This window comes from Aquarana catesbeiana, linkage group LG02 (genome assembly GCF_042186555.1).
Source record: "Aquarana catesbeiana isolate 2022-GZ linkage group LG02, ASM4218655v1, whole genome shotgun sequence".
Taxonomy (NCBI): Eukaryota; Metazoa; Chordata; class Amphibia; order Anura; family Ranidae; genus Aquarana; species Aquarana catesbeiana.
Window position 1 is genome coordinate 786,457,823 of NC_133325.1, and position 18,241 is coordinate 786,476,063.

An 18,241-nucleotide genomic window follows, 5' to 3' on the forward strand; every position below is an offset into this window, starting at 1 on the left:
GACTGAAAACATTGGGATGTGACGTACATGAACCTAAGCACTAGTGTGCATGTGGCCTTACCCAGTTGTGGGCGTGCTACTGTACACTTGCCCCAAAAAACCTCAGGACCAGGTCTATTCTGACACTTTTTGTTTACAGGTTAAAATCAGCATTTTTTTTTGCTAAAAATTACTTAGAACCACCAAACATTATATATATATAATTTTTTTTAGCAGAGACCCTAGAGAATAAAATGGCGGTCGTTGCAATTTCTTATGTCACACAGCATTTGCGCAGCAGTTTTTCAAGTTACATTTTTTGGGGAAAAATACACTTTATTGAATAAAAAAAAACACAATATACGGTATATAACACAATTTTTGTAAAATATGAAAGATGATGTTACGCCGAGTAATGCTTTAAAATTGCGCACGCTTGTGGAATGGCACCAAATTACGGTACTTAAAAATCCCCATAGGCAACACTCTAAAAATCTTTACAGGTTAAATGTTTAGAGTTCCAGAGGAGGTCTAGTGCTAGAATTATTGCTCTCGTTCTAACGTTCGTGCCGATACCTCACATGTGTGCTGCAAACTGTTTGCTTCTGCGTGCGATCACTGAGGGTTGGGGAGCACTTAAATTTTGCTTTTTTTCTCACTTTTATTTCTATTACAAGGAACGTAAACATCCCTAGTAATAAAAATAAGGGATGACAGGTCTATATAAGACCCCAAATCTCTCCTCTAACTTTGAAAACAAAAGATCAAAAGATGATTTGTTTACTTCCATCCTAAACCGGAAGTGGGGTCATGATGTCGCTCCGGTCCTCCAAGATCATAAAGGTGATCAGAGGAGATCTGGTTTCTGTTCACCTCTATGGCTAGCAGTAGCGGCCCGTCCATAAGGAGCGGCCATCCATAATCCATGTGCCCGGCCCCTAATCTGCATGCAGGGCGCCAGACGCATTGATTCCAATGGTTATTTTTTTTTTTGAAGCACATGATTAGAACCTGAGGCTTTAATTGGCTTCAAAAAAGGGTGGGCTCGGGGCGCACAGCACTGCGCCCCAAGCCTACCCAGTTGTTTGACAGTAGTGAATTAATGTATGGCAGGATATCTGCGCTAAACCCAATAAACAAGCAAAAACAGTGCATATATATATAAATATGTCAAATACATGTATAAAAGAAAAGGTGCTGCATCTAAAAAAAAAACCTAAATATTCAGTCCATAAACGTGTATAACTAATAAAGATGCGCAATCCAAAAAATCAAACGAACAGGCACATACAAATGCCAGCATGTGCTACAATAAACCAATGTGCTCATCAAATGCAAAACAGAAAAAAAACAAAAAAAAATTGATAAAAATGTGCAGTCCAAAAATAGTGAATTAATATTCGCTATTGTCTTCCTGATTCTTCTCCCAGCCAATCAGGAAGCAGGTCCTTAGACCCGATTGGCCAGGGAGTCTTAGGACCGGAAACTGAAGCGAGCATGGAGGCTGAGGCCGGGCAGGAGCTGTGGGTCGGCTCACTGGTACCGGTCCTGGTGGAGCAGATGGTGAATGACACACTGGTGGTGACCCAGAGGTGCGGGAAGAAGTCATATAGCGGGATCCTCCTGGACTGTTGGAGTAAACCCCAGCCCATACACGTCTCCCGAGAGTGTGTGTGTGTGGGGGGGGGGGGTTATTGTTGGTTTGCCGCCCTCCCCAAAATATTGAGCACTGGCCGCCATTGATGGCCAGCAGTGAAAACCGTTGGACTGTTTCCGGGGGTCGCCAGTAAAAAGCTTAAAGCCTGAGAAACACTGGCGAGTGGCGGGAGGGGGTGGACGACCCCTCCAACTGCTTCTGAAAGCGATCCAGAGACTAATTAGCCGCCCGGACCGCTTTCATGAGTAAGAGAATCGGCAGCTGAAAATAAGAAGTGGGGTTAAGGGTGATAGCTTCAGCCATAACCCTGGTAAACCACTTGCAAACCGCAACATATATATACGTATTGCGGTCGGCAAGTGGCAATGGACCATCTGAAACAGTTACATTTTTGTTTTTGGGGTTTAATACCACTCTGAAGACAGAGAGACACGTAACAGAGATAGGAGAACACAATCTAAAACTAGCAACACATTGACATTGAGCTTATCTCTGAATTCTCATTTATGGAAGCCTCCTTAGCAGATGGACACAACTCTCACTGAAAGATGGAGTCTTGTTCTTGGAGGAGAAGTGTCAGGGAACAGAGAAGTTTCGTGGTGGCTCTACCTTGGTGGGTCAAAGGCCAGAAGAACGGGACCTTGAAGTTGGGGGAATGGCTTACCTTATCCAGGAGAACATTCTGCCACATGCGGAACATGTTGAGGAAGCTTCTGTCTCTGGCGGCAAAAGATGTGAGGAAGTACTGCGAGGAAGAGGAGGACATTTTCAACAAAATATTCATAATCTGACACAACAAAGTATTGAGATAATGAATGCATTCAAATGATCAACATGTGCGAACAAGCCCATACACAGAGTAGAAGGGTTTCATAAAATGAATAATAGGGGAGGCGATTTGAGTGTACAAGACTGCAAAGTCACACAGGAGCTAAGCACTGCAAGAAAACTTCCAGAGAATGGGGGGGGGGGCAACAAATTATTTTTCTTCTTATTTCCCCTAAAATTCATACCAGACTCAAAGGTGCTTGTATGGACTGGGGGTGGGGGACCCCATGCTGTTTTTTTTTTTTTTACCGGGGAAGCCCACTGACAGCTGATGACTCATCAGTTGTTAAGGACGCAGCGGCCGGCTTCTCCGGCATGCTCCTTAGCAACCAGCTATTGTAGGTGTTTGTGGTGCGGTTTTAACAAGCCAAAAGCGCTTGTTAACTGCGCCGCAAAACCTACATAGGGAGTTTGGGGGGGAGCGTTTTTAATTCTCATTAAAAGCTTATCAACCGCACCTATTAACACGCATTAACGCTATAGGAGCGTTTGATAAGCGTCAGTATTTTGAGCAAGTGTGAACAAGTGTGTGACTGTTGGGGGGACATTAGAGTGTAAGCTCCTTTGGTGCAGAAACTAATGTGACTGGCTCAGTGTTCTCTGTACAGCACTGCGGTATATGTCAGAGCTATATCAATTTACAATAATAATAATATGTGTTTTTTGTAAAGCACTACGGTATATGTCAGAGTTATATATATGTATAATAATAGTGTGTGACTGTGGGGGGCATTAGAGTGTAAGCTCCTCTGGTGCAGAGACTGGCTCAGTGTTCTTTGTACAGTGCTGCTGTATATGTCACAGCTATGTAAATGTATAATAATAATAGTGTGTGACTGTGGTGGGAACATTCGAGTGTAAGCTCCTCTGGTGCAGACAATGATGTGACTGGTTTAGTGCTCTATGTACAGCACTGCAGTATATGTCAGAGCCATATCAATTAATCATAATAATAATATGTGTTTTTTGTTAAGCACTACGGTATATGTCAGAGTTATATATACAGTTAGGTCCATATATATTTGGACACAGGCACAATTTCTTTTTTTTTTAGGTATTTACCAAAACATATTCAAGCTATTGTTCTATAATGGATATGGGCTGAAAGTGCACACTCTCAGGTTTAATTTGAGGTATGTACATCCAAATTGGAGGAAGGGTTTAGGAATTACAGCTCCTTAAGAATAGCCATTCCTCTTTTCAAGGGATCAAAAGTAATTGGACAATTGAATCAAAAGGTGTTTCATGGCCAGGTGTGGGCTACTCCTGCATTATTTCTTCATGAGTTAGGCAGGTAAAAGGTCTGGAGTTGATTCTAAGTGTGGTATTTGCATTTGGAATCTATTGCTGTGAACCTACATCATGCGTTCAAAGGAGAGGAAAATGAAACAGGCCATTATAAGGCTACAAAAATTAAACTAATCTTTCAGAGAGATAGCAGCAGGGAGTGGCCAAATCAACACTTTGGTGCATTCTGAGGAAAGAAGAACGAACTGGTGAGCTCAGCAACATAAAAAGGCCGTCCAGTCCACAGAAGATAACGGTGGTGGGCAGGGATTTTTTTCAGCGGGAACGCGGGGTAACGCAGTCCTGGCACCTCCAGCACAGAATTTATGTAATGACGAGGGGTACTATAGTATGCTGGAGGGACTACTGATGCTGGCTGCTGGGGGATCTATGGTCGCTGGGGGATCTATTGTTGTGGGGGGTCTAGTGTTGCTGGGGAGGTTTTTTGTTGCTGGTGGAGGATCTATTGTTGTAGGAGGGGGGTTACTTGTTGCTGGAAGGGGGAGAGGTCTATTGTTGCTGGTGTATGGGAGATCTATTATTGCTAGTGGGGGTCTATTGTTGCTGGGGGTATGTTATTGAATGGGGGTTGTCTATTGTTGTTGGCTGCAGGGGATCTATTTTATTGCTTTTCTTGTTAGTGTCAAATTCTATACAAATTACTTGGTTCTGTATTCTCTGGAAGAGAGGGTACTGGGAGGTTGGTAGGGGGTGGAACCCATGGTCAGTGCTCAGAGGTGGGTAGGGGCGGAGGCAAGGGGTGATTCGAAAATGAGGGAGTTCCTACACCTATTCCCTGAGAAAAAAAGCCCTGGTGGTGGGTGATCGCAGGATCCTCTCTATGGTAAAGAAAAACTCATTCACAACATCCAGACAAGGGAAGGACACTCTCCAGGAGGTGGGCCTATCATTGTCAAAGTCTACAATCAAGAGAAGACTTCACAAGAGCAAATACAGAGGGTTCACCACAAGGTGCAAACCGTTCATAAGCCTGAAGAAGAGAAAAGCCAGGATTAGACGTTGCTAAAAAAACATCTAAAAAAGCCAGACCATTTCTGGAAAAGCATTCTTTGGATGGATGAAACTAAGATTAATCTGAACCAGAATGACAGGAAGAAAAAAGTGTGGAGAAGGCTTGGAAGAGCTCATGATCCAAAGCACACAACGTCATCTGTGGTCACATGGTGGAGCTTGCAATGTGATGGCATGTTTGGTGTTTATTGATATGGGACAGAAGACAGAAGCAGCCAGATGAATTCTGCAGTGATTGGACGGCGCTTCACGGTACAGATGGACAATGATCCACAACATACTGCAAAAGCAACCCAGGAGATTTTGAAGGAAAAGAAGTGGAATATTCTGCAATGGCCACGTCAATCACCTGATCTCAACTCAATTGAGCATTTCACTTACTGAAGGAAGAAAACTAAAGGCAGAAAGACCAACAAAGAACAGCTGAAGACAGCTGCAGTTAAAGCCTGGCAAAGAATCAGAAAGGAGGAAACCCAGTCTTTGGTAATGCCCATGGGTTCCAGACTTCAGGCAGCCATTGCCAGTAAAGGATTCTCAACAAAATATTTAAAATGAAATAAAATTTTATTTATGATTATACTCGTTTGTCCAATTACATTTGAGCCCCTGAAAATGGGGGGGGGGGGGGCTGTGTATAAAAATGGTTGCAGTTCCTAAAATTTGTACTTGATATTTGTGTTCAACCCCTTGAATTAAAGCTAAAAGTCTGCACTTCAAATTCATTTGGATTGTTTTGTTTTCATTTTATTCTGATGGCCTACAGAGCTAAAAGTATTAAAATCCTGCCTGTGTCCAAATATGTATGGACCTAACTGTATGTATAATAATGGTGTGTGACCGTGGAGGAGACATTAGAGTGTAAGCTCCTCTGGCGCAGAGACTGATGTGACTGGCTCGGTGTTCTCTGTACAGCACTGTGGTATATTTCAGAGCTATATAAATGTATAATGGTAGTGTGTGACTGTGGTGAGGACATTATGGAGTGTAAGCTCCTCTGAACAGCTCCACACACATGCTTATTGTAGATTATACACAGGCGTAATAGAGCAAACCCCTCCTAACATTCCAGGCTGGTAGTACATAGATACCTTCTCGCTCTCGGTGCTGATCTGGATGGCATTGGGGATGAGTCGGGCTGTCTTCTCCTTCGTCATGGAGGTGACATCTCTCAGCGGCAGACATATCTGTACATATGAAGAGTGGTTACACGATACCATGCACTTCTTTACACAAATTCTGGTGCAGAGTTGCTTACAGCCACCATCACCTATTCATGTCTATGAACGTCTGTACACAGCTCCAGGACATCCCGGGCACCAGAGATACGCGGCGTCTTTACTAGACATGTGCAACTCGTTTCCTTCCGAATTCGGTTTTTAATGAATTTTGACAAATTCGTTAATTATGAATTTCCGAATATCCGAAATTACGAATTTCAAAATTTCCGAAATAACGAATTTCCAAAATTTCGAATTTCCGAATTTCGAATTTCCGAATATCCGAAATTACGAATTTCCGAAATAACAAATATCCGAAATTTCCGAAATAACGAATTTCTGATATTTCGAATTTCCGAAATTCAGAAATTACAAATTTTGAATTTACGAAATTCAAATTTCCGAATTTTCAAATTTCCGAAAATTCTGAATTTCGGAAATTCAGAATTTCGAAATTTCGGAAATTCGAAATTTCGGAAGTTTGAAATTTCAGAAATTCAGAAATTCGAAAATTCGAGTTCGGAAGTTCAGAAATTCGAAATTTCGGAAATTCAAAATTTCGGAAATTCGGAAATTCGAATATTCAAAAAATTCTAAAATTTGGAAATTTGAAAATCCAAGAATAAGAATGAAAATCTGAAAATTCAAAAGAATGAAAATCTGAAAATTCGAAAACCCGAAAATCTGAAATAATAACTAACTAATAATGAATATTAAATTATAGTTATTGGATTTCCTTTTAAACTTAGCTGTGAACGTAACGGGTACAAATTTATACAAAGTTACGAATTATCTGATATACCATATCTAAACGAATGGAACGTAAAGATCAAATAATATTAAATAACAATAATAATAAAATCTTTTTATTATTGTTATTTATTATTCATTTGTTCCATTCCATTTGTTTAGATGCAGCATTCGTTATTTCGGATAATTCTTAGTTACTTCAGATAAATTTGTATTCGTTACGTTCACAAACAGCTAAATTTGAAAGGAAATTCCAATACCTATAATTTAATAGTTAGTTATTCATTTGAATTTTACTGATTTTCTTTCTTTTTTCAGATTTTCAAATTTTCAAATTTTTTTATTTCCGAATTTTGGAATTCCGAAAATTCGGAATTCGAAATGCGAAAATTCAGAAATCCGGAAATTCGAAAAAATTCAGAAATCCGGAAATCCAGAAATTGAAAAATTTGAAAACAGAAATTTGAAAATTCGGAAATTCGAAATTCGAAAATTCGGAAATCTGAAAATTCGAAATTTCCCAAATCCGAGGATTCAGAAATCCAAAAATTCAAAAATTTGGAAATTCGGACATTAGAAAATCCGAATTTTCGATTTTCTGAATTTCCGAATTTTCGAATTTCCGAAAAAATGAATAAAACTAAAACACACAAATTTTTTGTCAGTGCACATGTCTAGTTTTTACGCTGCATGAGCAAATGCACCCATGTACAGCACATGAAGTCTAAAGCTGCCGGCAGATGGCTATGTAGAACGTCCTACCGAGGGAACCTCCCAGGCTAAAGTGTCAGAGGGATGGAGTTGGGCTTTGGGCAGTGGCGGGTCTGTCAAACTTTCCTCCATTCTACAGGTAGAAGGACTTTCTGAAAATACCCCGTCCGGCTGCTCGTTGTCTACTTTCAACATGGCAAACAGACTTCTGTGAAGCCAGGAAGATGAGAGTATTAGTGCAACAAATGAAAGGGGCTTGTTAGAAATGAGCCCATTACATGTGCCTTCAGGGGATTCCATGGCACATAAAGGCAGGTGCAGTCTACTTTCTCCACTGCTGGAGGCGCTCTTTCGCAGCAGCACTGTTGTTGGAGAGGAAGTCAAGAAGAACAGGGTTCCTCTATGGTTTCCTGGGTCACTGGAGAAGCTATCGTATTGGATGCTGCCACCCCATGTGACTCCAGCAACCATCTTGGGTCAGGCAGAGCCTATTTAAGGCCCTGGCTCCCAGGTTTGGCGTGCATTTTTGCAAGCTGGTAGAGTAAGGACGGGTACCCCGCCTGTTAGGGACAGTGCTAGGGTAGGGTTCCTGACGAGGAGGGTAAGCGTTAGGGTTGCAACTCTTCTGGGCACCTTCCTGAGTGGGCATGAGACGGCCAGGCTGCATTCTGCTGCCCTCAACAGACACTGTCAGTTCAGCTGGTATCTGCTCCTTTCACGTTACTGGAATCCAGAAGTGCACCCGGACGGGTTGCCTGCCCAACCAGTTTATTGTAACTGTTGCTGGATCATTTCAATACAAGTTCTGCCCGACATCTGCACACTCTGCACCACACAGATCACACATAGCGGAAGACCAAGTCTAGCCATGGACAGCGGCCTCTCACCGTAGTCTCCCATCGGAAGATGTTGCTGTGGAAGCAGATCCAGCTCTCAGACAGGAAAAGGCGGCCTTGCAGTAGGATGTCCTTCTGAAGGGCACAGGCGTAATCTGAGGGCAGAGACAGACAAGTTATATAGTGCAAACACAGCTACCGCGAATACCATGTATGACTTGGATATACAATCATGTGGAAAAGTAAGTGCACCCCATGGAGACTGTTGACCTTTTCAACATATGTGAATAGGCAAACTTTAGATCTTCATTCAGATGGTGTCTACAGCTAAAGATGTTACGCTTTGTCTTTTCAATGATGTATTCAACACAAAGATCAATCGATGTAATGGTGTACTGTGGAAAATGTAAGTACACCCCTGGCCTTAGAACTTTGTGGTTACACCTTTAGCAGAAATTACTTTTTGTAGAAATGTTGCTTACCTGCCAACATTCACTTAGATCAGGGGCTCTCCAAACTTTCTAAACAAAAGGCAAGTTTACTGGCCCTCAGAATTTAGAGGTTCCCAGACTGTGGCCAGTGGGAGTAGAAAATTCCCCAGCTTCAGTGGGAGAAAACAATGTTTCAGGCTTGGTGGTCAGTGGAAGTAAAAAGTGGTCAGTAGGAGGAATAGTGCCCATCATTGGTGTCAGTGGGAGGAATAGTGCCCCATCATTGGTATACTGGCCCATCATTGGTATCAGTGGGAGGAATAGTGCCCCATCATTGGTGTCAGTGGGAGGAATAGTACCCCATCATTGGTATCAGTGGGAGGAATAGTGCCCATCATTGGTGTCAGTGGGAGGAATAGTGCCCATCATTGGTGTCAGTGGGAGGAATAGTGCCCCGTCATTGGTATCAGTGGGAGGAATAGTGCCCATCATTGGTGTCAGTGGGAGGAATAGTGCCCCATCATTAAAGGAAGAGTTTGAGGCTCAGAGAATAATGTGCCTCCATCCCTATTTATTATACGATAAAAAGAAAGATTTGGGACTTTATATGAGGTGTGTACATAATAGTCGGTATATTGCATGTAAACATGGTGTAAATTTATTTTCATTTCTTATTTTCATATTTGTTAAGTAAAACACGTTTTACATAAAATTAGTGTTTATTGTGTATGCCTTAGAGATTTTATTCACTGTGTATATTGGTGTATATTGGTTTATATTGGTACACAATTACACTCAGTGTATTTCTCTCCTGGGTTTGGGATCTAATTAGCAGCCAGTTTACATATATAGGTCATATACAGGAGGTCCCCGAGTTCTAAACATCTGACTTACAAACAGAAGGAGACAACAGGAAGTGAGAGGAAATCTCCCCCCTAGGAAGGGAAATTCTCTCCTGTAAGTCTAATGCCCCGTACACACGATCGCACATTCCGACAACAAAATCCTGGATTTTTTTCTGACGGATGTTGGCTCAAACTTGTCTTGCATACACACGGTCACACAAATCTTGTCAAAAATTCCGAAACGTCAAGAACGCGGTGACGTACAACACGTACGACGAGATGAGAAAAATGACGTTCAATAGCCAGTGCTGCTCTTCTGCTTGATTCCGAGCATGTGTGGAACTTTTGTGCGACGGTCTTGTCTACACACGATCAGAATTTCCGACAACAAGTTTTGTCGTCGGAAAATTTGAGAACCTGCTCTCAAACATTTGTTGGCGGAAATTCCGACAGCAAATGTCTGACGGAGCGTACACACGGTCAGACTTTCTGACAACAAGCTCACATCCAACATTTGTTGTCGGAAAGACCGACCCTGTGTAAGCGGCATTATTATGGGGAAAAGGTGTCTCCCCTGATGCTTTATCACCAGGGCTGGTTTCCACAACAAACCAAAATTTTCAAAATCCATTTGTCATTGGGACAAAAAGTGAGGTGAAATCTTCTGAAGAGGAGCACAGACAGCAAAACAAATGTCACAGGGGTGATAACCCTTCCCTGTGCTATCCAAAAAGCTTACAAATATTTTTTTTGGCTATTTTACTGCTTTTCTCTGACTATTTTACTGCTTTTCTTGTTATCATTAACAAATACCATACAAATTACTTAGCACCACAAAATAATACTTGGTTCTGTATTTTCTAAAAGGGCTGGTACTGGGAGGTGGGTACGGTGGGGCCAATACTGGGAGGTGAGTACAGTGGGGCCGGTACTTGGAGGTAAGTACGATGGGGCCGGTACTGGGAGGTGAGTACGGGGGGGCGGTACTGGGAGGTGAGTACGGGGGGGGCGGTACTGGGAGGTGAGTACGGGGGGGGCGGTACTGGGAGGTGAGTACGGGGGGCCGGTACTGGGAGGTGAGTACAGTGGGGCCAGTACTGGGAGGTGAGTACGGGGGGCCAGTACTGGGAGGTGAGTACAGTGGGGCCAGTACTGGGAGGTGAGTACGGTGGGGGCGGTACTGGGAGGTGAGTACGGTGGGGACGGTACTGGGAGGTGAGTACGGTGGGGACGGTACTGGGAGGTGAGTTTGGTGGGGACGGTACTGGGAGGTGAGTACGGTGGGGACGGTACTGGGAGGTGGATACGGTGGGGACGGTACTGGAAGGTGGGTATGGTACTGGGAGGTGAGTACGGTGGGGACGGTACTGGGAGGTGAGTATGGTGGGGACGGTACTGGGAGGTGAGTACGGTGGGGACGGTACTGGGAGGTGGGTACGGTGGGGACGGTACTGGGAGGTGGGTACGGTGGGGACGGTGCTGGGAGGTGAGTACGGTGGGGACGGTGCTGGGAGGTGAATACGGTGGGGACGGTACTGGGAGGTGAGTACGGTGGGGACGGTACTGGGAGGTGAGTACGGTGGGGACGGTACTGGGAGGTGAGTACGGTGGGGACGGTACTAGGAGGTGAGTACGGTGGGGACGGTACTGGGAGGTGGGTACGGTGGGGACGGTACTGGGAGGTGAGTACGGTGGGGACGGTACTGGGAGGTGAGTATGGTGGGGACGGTACTGGGAGGTGAGTACGGTGGGGACGGTACTGGGAGGTGGGTACGGTGGGGACGGTACTGGGAGGTGAGTACGGTGGGGACGGTACTGGGAGGTGAGTATGGTGGGGACGGTACTGGGAGGTGAGTACAGTGGGGACAGTACTGGGAGGTGGGTACGGTGGGGACGGTACTGGGAGGTGGGTACGGTGGGGACAGTGCTGGGAGGTGAGTACGGTTGGGACGGTACTAGGAGGTGAGTACGGTGGGGCCGGTACTGGGAGGTGAGTACGGTGGGGACGGTACTGGGAGGTGGGTACGGTGGGGCCGGTACTGGGAGGTGAGTACGGTAGGGCCGGTACTGGGAGGTGGGTACGGTGGGGACAGTGTTTGGAGGTGGGGACGTTGGGGCCAGTACTAGGAGGTGAGTACGGTGGGGCCGGTACTGGGAGGTGGGTACGGTGTTTGGAGGTGGGGACGTTGGGGCCGGTACTGGGAGGTGAGTACGGTGGGGCCGGTACTGGGAGGTGGGTACGGTGGGGACGGCGTTTGGAGGTGGGGACGTTGGGGCCGGTACTGGGAGGTGAGTACGGTGGGGCCGGTACTGGGAGGTGGGTACGGTGGGGACGGTGTTTGGAGGTGGGGACGTTGGGGCCGGTACTGGGAGGTGAGTACGGTGGGGCCGGTACTGGGAGGTGGGTACGGTGGGGACGGTGTTTGGAGGTGGGGACGTTGGGGCCGGTACTGGGAGGTGGGTAGGGGGTGGAGGCAAGGAGTGACTCAGATGGGGGGGTTCCTGCACCTATTCTGGGGCAAGCGAATGCGTGCCCCAGACCCGGAAGTGCAGGATCACGTACTAGGTACACGATCCTGCGCAGGAGAGACGCTTTGCCGCTGTATATGTAAGTTATATTGTCGGCAAGCAGTTAAAATTGTATTTTACTTTTTCATTTAATTTTTTTTTTTTTTTTAAATCATTTTTTATTTTTTTTAGCTGTCTGTTGTTATCTTAGGGTCTCCAGTAGTGAGATCTCCTCGCCATAGTTGGTGTCCAAGTTTGGTTATTTCCACCAAACTTAGTTTTGGTGGTTTACAATCCTCTTACTGAATTCTCCACAATCAGTACCAGGACAGGTTCATCTAGCGCCCAAGGCTAGGATGTGGAACTGTGCCTCCTCCCCCACTGTTAATGCATGTGGTAGAATGGGTCTACTGTCATGTGTCTATGCTTTTCCCCTTATTTTATTGTGCTCAGGGCACCCTCTCCTCCTGCCCACCCCTTGTCCAAGAGCCCAGTTATATGCAGAGCTGTCTGTTGTTATCCTAGGGTCTCCACTGGTGAGATCTCCTCGCCCTAGTTGGTAGAATGGGTCCCAGAGCCCAGTTATGTGCGGAGCTGTCTGTTGTTATCCTAGGGTCTCCACTGTTGAGATCTCCTCGCCCTAGTAGGTAGGATGGGTTCCAGGGCCCAGTTATGTGCGGAGCTGTCTGTTGTTATCTTAGGGTCTCCACTGTTGAGATCTCCTCGCCCTAGTTGGTAGAATGGGTTCCAGGGCCCAGTTATATGCAGAGCTGTCTGCTGTTATCTTAGGGTCTCCAGTTCTGAGATCTCCTCATCATAGTTGGTGCCCAAGTTTGACTATTTCCACCAGACTTAGTTTTGGTGGTTTCCAATCCTCCCACTGAATTCTCCACAATCGGTACCAGAACAGATTCATCTAGCGCCCAGGGCAAGGATGTGGAACTGTGCCCCCTCCCCCACGGTTAATGCATACAGTAGAATGGGATTTAGTGCCCTCTGTCCATTCTTTGCCCAGGGCTCCACTGTGCCCAGGGCACCTTCCCCTCCTGCCCACCCCTTGTCCCAGGGCTGGGTCCACAATATAGAATGTATACTGCAGCATGGAGAGTGGGAGCTGTTTATAAGGGCCCCAGAAGGCTTAGAGATCCTAGAACTTGGCAAAAAGATCAAATGGCAGCCAATCAAATATGTGATAGCTGGCAAAGGAACAACAATTCACGCTGGAGGGACAATGCGGGTGGGAGGAGTGTTTGTGCCATAGGAACATTCCTGGCAGGGAGTGCAATTATTGTGGGAGGGGCAATCCATAACAAATTAGCAATATAAATGCTCCAGACCTCAAGCAAACTCAAGCAAAGTTCACTCAAGCAAACTCAAGAAAAGATCATTCTAGAGATAACAAGAAGCAAAAATGATGGAAAGATGAACTATTCAGGATATACAAAATGATACAAAAAAAAAACAGTTTTGGGTGGACTTGCCCTTTAAATGTTCAGGTTTAAGCTCCTATATAGTAGACATGTGCACTGCCAAAAAATGTGTTAGTTTTCGTTTCATTTGTTTATTTTTTTCCGTTTTTCGGGTCATTCGTTATGATCGCAATTCGTAAATTCATACATTCGTACATTCGTACATTCGTAAATTCGTACATTCCTACATTCGTACATTCGTAAATTCATAATTTCGTAAATTCATACATTCCTACATTCGTACATTCGTAAATTCATAATTTCGTAAATTCGTAAATTCGTACATTCCTACATTCGTAAATTCATAATTTCGTAAATTTGTAAATTCGTACATTCGTACATTCGTACATTCATACATTCGTAAATTCATAATTTCGTAAATTTGTAAATTCGTACATTCCTACATTCGTACATTCGTAAATTCATAATTTCGTAAATTCGTAAATTCGTACATTCCTACATTCGTACATTCGTAAATTCATAAATTCGTACATTCGTAAATTCGTACATTCGTACATTCGTAAATTCATAATTTCGTACATTCGTAAATTTATAAATTCGTACATTCGTAAGTTCGTAAATTAGAAAATTCATATATCTGTAAATTTGTACATTTGTAAATCAGAAAATTCGGAAATTTGTAAATTCAAAATTCGAAAATCTGAAATAGTAACTAACTATTAAATTATAGGTATTGTAATTTCCTTTCAAATTTGGCTGTTAGTGAACGCAACAAATACGAATTTATCCGAAGTTATTAGTACATTTACTAACCGCCAAATTTGAAAGGAAATGACAATACCTATAATTTAATAGTTAGTTACTATTTCAGATTTTCGAATTTCGGAATTTACAAATTTACAAATTCACTAATTTACTAATTTATGAATGTACGAATTTACGAATGTACCAATGTACGCATTTACGAATGTACAAATTTACGAATGTACGCATTTACGAATGTACAAATTTACAAATGTACGCATTTACGAATGTATGAATTTACGAATGTTGGAATATTTGAATTTACGAATATTTGGAAAAATTCGTTAAACGGCTTTTCGGATATTTCCGAATGAACGAATTTGTTGAAATTCGTTAAAAAACGAATTTGGAACGAAACAAATTGCACATATCTACTATATAGGCCATAGCAGGGTTTTCTGCAGAGAAAAAGGACAGCTGAGAAATGTGAGCTGACAATCAGATTGTGTGTGACCCCTGACCTCTGAAATACGACCCCCGACCCTGGGATGGGGTGTGTACATAAACAGAATTCCAGGTCTGTCTGTCACTCTTTATTGAATTGAATAACTTGAGGCTGCTGAAGTTTGCGATTCTGTTGCTAGCTCCAAGTGTAGTAGAAAGTGCACTTTCCAATGAGGAGGGAGGAGGGGGTGATAAAAACAGGTGGCTGAGCGGCGGTCAAACTGCCCCCCCTGGCATCCCAATGCCACCTCCGGGACGGCAAATTTTTTAAATCCCAAGTTTGATTTTGTAGTAAAAAAAAAAAGAAATCGCACCTCAACCGCGAGCCGAGCATTTGGCTCATAATTATTGTGCGGCCCCATTGAACTCAATGGGCCAGTTTGACAGGCTGTGCCACCTATCAGACTTTTACTGCAACCCAAGTAAAAAAATAAAGCAGCCTTCGAAGGAAGGCATCGCAGTCCTGGCATGTGTACAGACCTGTTAGTCTGTAATGTTAGCATTGGAGTGGTGTATAACCATTAGACATGTGCGGTTTGTTTTGTTCTGAAAATTCGGACAAATTGTTCATTATTTTGAAATTCAGATGTACCAGAATTTCTGAATGACAATAGTAAACGAATTTAAACGTACCCGAAATAACGAAACACAGTTTCGAAATTTGAATTCAAAAAGGTTTCTAATTAAATTAGAATTTCCGAAGAGAATAAAATAGAATAGAATATAAAGGAATAGAATAGAAAAGAATATAATAGAATAGATAAGAATAGAATAGAAGATAAAAGAATAGAATATAATAGAGTAAAACAGAAGAGAATAGAAAATAAAAGAATAGAATAGAAAAGAATAGAGTAAAACAGAATAAAATAGAATAGACTAGAAAATAGAATAAAATAGAAAGAATATAACCATCTTCTGAAATTCAAATTTCAAATAGAATAAATTTGAATTTGATTACAATAGAAAAGAATAAAAATAGAAAACAATAGAATAAAACAGAAAAGCATGGAATAGAAAAAAAAAAGAATGGAATAGAAAGAATATAACCTTCTTCAGAAATTCAAATTTTGAATAGAATAGAAAATAATAGAATAGAAGATAAAAGAATATAATATAATATAATATAATATAGTAAAAGAGAACAGAATACAAAATAAAAGAATAGGAAAAAAACTGAATAGAAAACAAAGGGATAGAATAGAAAATAAAAGAATAGAATAGAAAAGAATAGAGTAAAACAGAATAAAATAGAATCGAAAACAGAATAAAATAGAAAGAATATAACTATCTTCTAAAATTCGAATTTCAAATAAAATAAGTTTGAACACAATATAAAAGAATAGAAATAGAAAAGAAAGGAAAAGGATAGAATAGAAAATAGAATAAAATAGAAAGAATATAACCATCTGCTGAAATTCGAATTTCAAACAGAATAAATTTTAATTTGAATAGAAAAGAAAATAATAGAATAGAATAGAAAAGAACAGAATAGAAAATAAAAGAATAGAATAAAATAGAAAATAGAATAAAATAGAATATAACCATCTTCTAAAATTCGAATTTCAAATAGAATAAATTTGAATACAATAGAAAAGAATAAAAATAGAAAAAAAAGCGTAGAATAAAATAGAAAAGCATGGAATAGAAAAAAAAAAGAATATAATAGAATAAAAAGAATATAACCTTCTTCAGAAATTCAAATTTTGAATAGAATAAATTCAAATTTGAATAGAATAGAACAGAATAGAAAAGAATAAAAAAAAACAATAGAATAGTAAAGAATAGAAAGAATATAACCATTTCCCAAAATGTGAATAGAATAAATTTGAATTTGCATAGAATAGAATATAACAGTAAACAAAAGAATAAAACAGAAAATAAAAGAATAGAATAGAAAAAACAATAGAATAGAATGGAATAGAAAGAATATAACCATCTTCCAAAATTTGAATTGTGAATAGAATAAATTTGATTTTGAATGGAGTTTGATTCGAATGCAATTCAAATGGAATTCAAATATCGAATCGATAAAATTTTCAGAATTCAGTCGAATTTTTGCAAAATTCAAATAGTTTTGAATTCGAATAAACAAAACTAATTCTGAAAACGAATAAAACGTAACAAATTTAGATAAATATCGAATCAAAACGAAACTAACTTTTTTAATTCTGCACATGTCTAATAACCAGCGCTCAGCCACCTGTTTTTATCGCCCCCACCCCAATGCTAACACTACAGCCTCACATGGCCGCAATGCTTTGCTACACTTTTTGGCTCAGGTTGCAGAGTCTGACAGGCGGCACAGCCTATCAAAATCACCCATTGAGTACAGCGACCATCAGCCAAGCATTTGGCTCGCATTTGAGGTACAATTTTATTATTACAAAATCCCACTTGGGACATTAAAAAAAAAAAAAAAAATCAGATGTTCTAGAAGTGTAAGGATCACCTCCTGAATGCCTGCCAACCGCTGCGACACTGCCTTCTGAAAAGCAATTTACAATTGATCACTTTTTAGAGGGTGGTAAGCATTGCCGCCTGTCTGAAAGAAGCCAGAGTCAATCACTCAGTGACTGAGCTTCATCTCCTCCAGAGCTGTGCCTCACTAATACAGGAGGAGGTGTGTTACTGGCCAGATCACCAGGTGAAAACAGAAGCCTGAAATAATGAAAACGAATGCAGCCACAATCAAAATCTTCTCCATAGATAGTGAAGCTGATTTACTACAAACGTTGATAATCGTCACTGAAAAAAGTAAGAATATCCAATCGTATGAAAAGACGTGGTTGGGTGTTCAGAGTGAATAGGAATTTGCTTTTCACATGAATGGAAAATTTACGTAAATTCACACAATTTTTTGATGGAAGATTTTCAATTTTTTAGGTCAATCGGTCTCATTGATTGTAAACACAAACCAGTCCAGTCCCCCACACCCCAGGGGCGCACACAGTGACAACTCACCAACAATCAGCTTCTCGCTTTCCGGCAAATCTTTAAACAGTTTCCGAAACTCCTCGCTGCGCTGTTTGTAGGTGGAACTTGAGACCTGCGGGCAGGAGATAGACAGGGATTAAAATTCATTTATATGTGTCCATATTTCCACCGATAAAGTCCACCTACATGATTGGTATTGGCTCCATCTGCCAGGAGCTGGTCCTGGGTGCTGTCCCCCATCCTCTTGCTCTACAGAGTGTCAGGGGTCGGTGAACTGGGAGGTGACAGATGTCTACACAAGTAGCCGGAGAGTACTAAAATTCACACAACACAAGTGTCCAGATAGGCCTCCCTGGGATGACACATTCCAGAGATAATGGGGGAAGCAAAATACTTTCCTGAAACCTTCACATATTTGGAATTTCACTTCGGGCTCCATGTCACAGTATAGCTACTGAGATGCCACATACCACACCTATATGGCCAAAAGTTAAGGAGGACACACTGACTATTACACCTACTATATGTTCAAAAGTTGAGGACAAACT

General features: G+C 41.9%; 1 protein-coding gene across 3 annotated transcripts in view; it reads right to left on the reverse strand.

The window, feature by feature from the left end:
• Positions 1-18,241, reverse strand: part of GRAMD1C (GRAM domain containing 1C) — a 169,967-nt gene that overhangs the window by 79,597 nt on the left and 72,129 nt on the right. For all 3 annotated transcript variants that reach the window (XM_073617416.1, XM_073617415.1, XM_073617417.1), the window contains 4 exons: positions 17,721-17,805; positions 8,349-8,452; positions 5,872-5,967; positions 2,301-2,381 (listed from right to left, as the gene is read on the reverse strand). In XM_073617416.1, coding sequence (XP_073473517.1) covers positions 2,301-2,381; positions 5,872-5,967; positions 8,349-8,452; positions 17,721-17,805 — 366 coding nt within the window. The remainder of the gene's footprint in view (positions 1-2,300; positions 2,382-5,871; positions 5,968-8,348; positions 8,453-17,720; positions 17,806-18,241) is intronic.